The sequence below is a fragment of the Carcharodon carcharias genome, chromosome 22 (genome assembly GCF_017639515.1).
Source record: "Carcharodon carcharias isolate sCarCar2 chromosome 22, sCarCar2.pri, whole genome shotgun sequence".
In the NCBI taxonomy this organism is placed as follows: domain Eukaryota; kingdom Metazoa; phylum Chordata; class Chondrichthyes; order Lamniformes; family Lamnidae; genus Carcharodon; species Carcharodon carcharias.
Genome location: NC_054488.1, coordinates 54,863,910 through 54,869,118, shown reverse-complemented (window position 1 = coordinate 54,869,118; position 5,209 = coordinate 54,863,910). Strand labels below are relative to the sequence as shown.

At 44.9% G+C, this 5,209-nt stretch overlaps 1 protein-coding gene across 1 annotated transcript; it reads left to right on the top strand.

The window, feature by feature from the left end:
• The first annotated feature begins 674 nt into the window (after positions 1 to 674).
• LOC121293578 (myeloid-associated differentiation marker-like protein 2) lies at positions 675 to 3,946 on the top strand. The gene has a single exon (XM_041216625.1). The coding sequence runs from the start codon at positions 675 to 677 to the stop codon at positions 1,569 to 1,571; it is 897 nt and encodes a 298-aa protein (XP_041072559.1). The 3' UTR covers positions 1,572 to 3,946.
• The last annotated feature ends 1,263 nt before the right edge of the window (positions 3,947 to 5,209 follow it).

Here is a 5,209-nt window from a genome sequence, read left to right as displayed (position 1 = left end):
TTCCCCATGATCCTCAGTCTCTTTGCACCTCCCCTGCAACCTGGAGCCCCATCCCCCTTTCCAATTTCGGAATTTTCCTGATCTCTGGTCACCACCGCCCAACCGCCCCCCACCACCCCCCCCCCCCCCCCCCCCCCTTCCTCCCTCCCCCACCTCCCCCAATATTTCAAAGCCCAGCCTGGCCCCCTCCCACCGTAAGCAGAATGCAAGCCAACATGATCATGTTTGCCCCTGTCAGGAGGGCGATGCCACCACCACCACCCCTCCCACCCCGCCCCCCCACTGTTTTAAAAAGCTATGTAAACACCGATACAAGTGGGGGTTTGAGTGAATCACAGCTTCAGCAGAGATGCATTGGATTAGAGCGGGCGCTGGGGAATTCGCTGATGCACCAGTGGCTGCAGTGACTGGGGATGTGGAGTGTCCTCCCTCCCTCCCTGACATGCCGCTCTATTAATAGGGCATATGGTCAAATACCAGCAGCAGAACAAGCGGCAGCTGCGGGCAATGTCACCAGGCGCAGCGTCCAGAATAGCCTGAAAACTCCGCTGCGCACGAACTCGGTCCACAAGCGGAGCTCCGGCTAAAAGGGACTGGGGTGTGAGGCTGGGGGGTGGGGGTGGGTGGGTGGTGGGTGCACTGTGTGTGTTTGTGTGTGTGTGTATTTGCGGATTATGGAGACGGGAGGTCCCTATCTGAACACCTCGGCCCTGCTGTCCCCGCTGGGGGCGCTCCGCTGCCTGCAGACCGTCTTTGGATGTATCACCTTGAGCCTGGTCGCCCACGACGGAGGCTTCGGCGCCGCTTACGGCCACTTCTGCATGTTCGCCTGGTGCTTCTGCCTGGCCCTGAGCGCCCTGATCCTTTCCTTCGAGTTCACCCGGCTCCACAGCTGCCTGACCATCTCCTGGGACAACTTCACCATCTCCTTCGCCATGTTGGCCACCCTCATGTACGTGACGGCCACGGTCATCTACCCCATCTACTTCGTGGAGCTGGACTGCCAGGACTGTCAGTCCCGGAACTTCAGGATTTCAGCCACCGCCTCCTCGGCTGTCGCCTGCATCGCCTATGCGGTGGAGATCCACCTGACCCGGGCCAAACCCGGTCACATCGGTGCCTACATGGCCACCACCTCTGGGCTCCTCAAGGTGGTCCAGGCTTACGTAGCCTGCATCATCTTCGGAGCCCTGCTGAATGGCAGCCAGTACAGTCGCTACACAGCCACCCAGTGGTGTGTGGTGGTCTACTCCATCTGCTTCATCCTCACCGCCCTGGTCATTGCCCTCAATGTCTCCGGGAGAACTGGCATGCTGAGGTGCCCCTTCGACAGGGTGGTGGTCCTCTACACCTTCCTGGCCACCCTGCTGTACCTGAGCGCCGCGGTCATCTGGCCCATCTTCTGCTTTGACAACAAGTATGGCTCAATGGACAGGCCACCCAGTTGCTCAATGGGGGACTGCCCCTGGGATAGCCAGCTGATCATCGCCATCTTCACCTACATCAACCTCATTCTGTACATTGTCGACCTGATCTACTCGCAGAAGATTCGTTACATTGCAGAGCCTTGAAGAAACAAGACCTTTATTATTATTATTATTACAATTATTGATTTGTGACAGTATGCAAAAAGAAGGGCCTACAAATGCCTGAAGGAAGACTGCACCTCATCTCGCCTGGAATGTTGGCTCATTGTTAAAGTTCACATACAATCGGTCCCTTTTAGTTGATAACTTGCAAGCATTCTTAAACTGTCTTCGCAGGGAATACCAGGGGTATGTGTGTGTGTGTGCTGGACAGTGGGTTCAATGTTATTATAGAAAGTGACATAGTTGTTACAGCACCTGGGCACTTGTATTTATTATATTGGTGGGGGGAGGGTTATTATTTTTATTTGGCTTCTGTGAGGGACAGGGCGGAAAAGCAAAATCTAATCTAAGGTTTTCTATTGGACGCAAATGTGATGACAGGGAAATGAGTGGTAGGTGGTACTGAAGTAAAGGGAAAGGAGAGAGTATGTTCTACCTACTGTACGGTAGTGCCAGCTAATTTAAAATTCAAAGGTTTGTCATATCTTTGTTTGTAGTGCAAAATCGGCCTAGAAATATTAGCACAGAAATTTAAACCCTGATGCTCTGTTTGTCTGAACATTACAGCTCACTATTTTGGAGGTTAACATACTTGCCTTAAAGTGGTTTAAGTTTTAGTTGCTGTGATCTTTGTGTATGGCATTGCCAGGTAATTAAAGCACAGAAACAGGTCATTTGACCTATCAGGTCCTTGCTAGTGTTTATCTTCCATATGGAGCTTCCTCCCATTTCTCTTCATAGACCCACAACTGTTTCTTTCTCTCTTGTGTGTTTATCCAGCTTCCCTTTAAATGCACCTATTTTATTCATCTCAACCACATCTAGTGGTAACATTCTCACCATTCTCTAGATAAAGAAGTTTCTCCTGAATCCTCTATTCCGTTTATTAGTAACTGTCTTGTTTTTAATTCCCCCAGGTTTTGGCCTTATCGAATGTTCTACCCTGTCACAGCCATTCATAATCTTGAAGATCTCTATCAGGTCAGCCTCAGTCTTCTCTTTTCTACAAAAAATAGCCCACCTTATTCAATCTTTCCTGTTAGGTATAACATCTCAGTTCTCTTATCATTCTAGTAATTTTTTGCACCTATTCCAATGCCTCTATATTTACTTTTTATAACCTTGGAGACCAGAACTGTTCACAGTACTGCATGTGTGCTCTAATCGAGGTTCGATGCAATTTTAACTTAACTTCTCTGCTTTTAAATTCTATCCATCTAGAAATGAACCCAGTGCTTTGTTTGCTTTTTGTGGCCTTATTAACCTGCATTGTTACTTTTAATTGCGGTAACACATTAATAGTTGAATCTAAAATAACAGCATTATTATGAAGTAATGTAATATTTTGTAGTGCAGAGGGAGGCCATTTGGCCTATCATGCTTCTGCTGCCCCTTTGAAAGTGCCCTCTTCATCTCATTCACATACCTCCCCTGCAACAAAATGCAGTTCACCTTTAAAGTGAAGCAGCAAAATGTTCTCAATTATGAAATGTGATTGACCTTATCTTTGTCTGACTTGATCTTTATTTTTGGGATGTTACCAAGTCCATATTGGACTAACTGTGACATCATAGGCATGTGCCTGGATACCAGGCAAGGCATAGGGTTGATGCAAGCAGGACCTTATTTGTCACATAACAGAAGTTTACATTTTTAAACAAAAAGCCAAATCACTAGCAGCAACTAACTGTGTACGAAAGTAGCTTGAGTTACCTCATGAAATTAAATCTCGGGCTGTTCTGCTTTACAAGGCTGCTTTGAATGTATATCTCAGGATTTAAGTCCAATATGTAAATGGTAGAGATTTTCTTTGGGAGAAAGATAGAACATGTGGATCACTTGGCTGTTGTTTATAATAGGTTTGAATTTCAGCCAGGGGAAGTGATAAAAGGACGCTCTTTGTATTATTTCAGTGGAATCAGCAAGTTTTACTGATGCATTAGGGAGACTGAAGCAGAAATATATATCCAGCTAGGCCTGATAACAGCATCTACTGAATACTTTCAAATTCTGGAAAGCTCCCCTGACTCTCATTTTCTGGGCAGAATATGGCTTCTGCGTGTAGATGCATGAGTACATTTTAAATCTACATTTGCTCAGATTTAGTGCCTTGAAACCTGAACTAAGATCAAAGTGTCATTATTAAATAACATGTAGCACAGCGTATAGCATGATAACACTGCAATGAAGTCTCATTTAAAAGCAATAGAGTACAAACTGTTTAATGCCATTTGGGGGGGTGGAAAACATAAAGCCTGTAATTATAAATTAACGTCAATTTATCCTGGAATAACAATAACATTTGTCAACACTGTAACAAAAATAAAAGCTGCATATTGCCTCATGTTTCTATCTTACACTTTGTGATGCATCCAATTATTATCAGATGCAGGAAAAACTGGTTATCCTGTTGTAATGAAAGTAAAATTGAAAGTGCTGTAAACAGGGCAAAGGAGACAGCAACTTTGGAGAGAGTTGTCATTTTGGGTGTTTTGTCGGAACTGGGAAGAACAGAAAGTTCATTCGAAACAAGTACAACGAATGCTTGAGAGGCTGAAACAAAAACAGAAAATACTTGAAACATTGAGATGCGAGGTCCTTTTTTTTGCCTTTTCTTCCAATTACTGTGAAACTCTGCTTGTGTGAAAATGCTGGTTGCCTAAGAAAAAGTATTTAAATAATATACCTTATCATGTTTTCAGGATGTCCCACAGCATATCTCCACCAATCAATGACTCTGCAGTGCCATCACTTTTGCGATGTATGCAATTAGGACAGCCAACTTGCACACAGTAAGGCCCCACACATAGAAGTCAGATGAATGATTAGGCTGCCTATAGTATTTTGGTAGATAAATGTTGGCTAGGACACCATGGGAGCTCCTCTGCTACTGCTTTGAGGTCTTTTAAGGGGGAGGTAGTGGTGTAGTTGTCATGTCACTGGACTAGTAATCCAGAGGCCCAGGCCAGTGCTCTGGGGGCATGAATTTAAACCCCACCACAGCAGCTGGTGGAACTTAAATTCAATTAATAAAAATCTGGAATTAGAAACTAGTATCAGTAATGGTGACCATGAAACCATTGTTGTAAAAACCCATCTGGTTCACTTACGAAGGAAATCTACCCAGTCTGGCCTACATGTGACTCCAGACCCACAGCAATGTTGTTGACTGTTAATCACTCTCTGAAATGGCCTAGCAAGCCATTAAATTGTATCAAACTGCTAGAAAGTCTAAAAAGGAATGAACTTCCTTCCTAAAAACACTGTGGGTGTATCAACTCCACATGCACTGCAGAGGTTCAAGAAGGTGACTCGCCACCACCTGCTCAAGGGCAATTAAGGATCGGCAATAAATATTAACCAAGCCAGCGATGAATTAAAAAAAACCCACTAGAACAGGTAGATGTACATTTGCTTGACTGTGTTATGTATAAGGCTGCACCCACTCTGATAGTGCAACTCTGTCAGTATTGCACTGAAATGTAAGTCTAGATTTGTGCACCCAAGTCTTGGGATAGAGCTTAAATCCACATCTTTGTGATTCAATGCCAAAATAACGACCATTGCATTAAGCTGACACTGGAGTTGTTATGGTGAATTTCTTCCACCTTATGGTAAAA

Bases quoted from the DNA above. Each gene is read 5' to 3' on its own strand.
- LOC121293578 (XM_041216625.1), top strand. From the start codon at position 675: ATGGAGACGGGAGGTCCCTATCTGAACACCTCGGCCCTGCTGTCCCCG.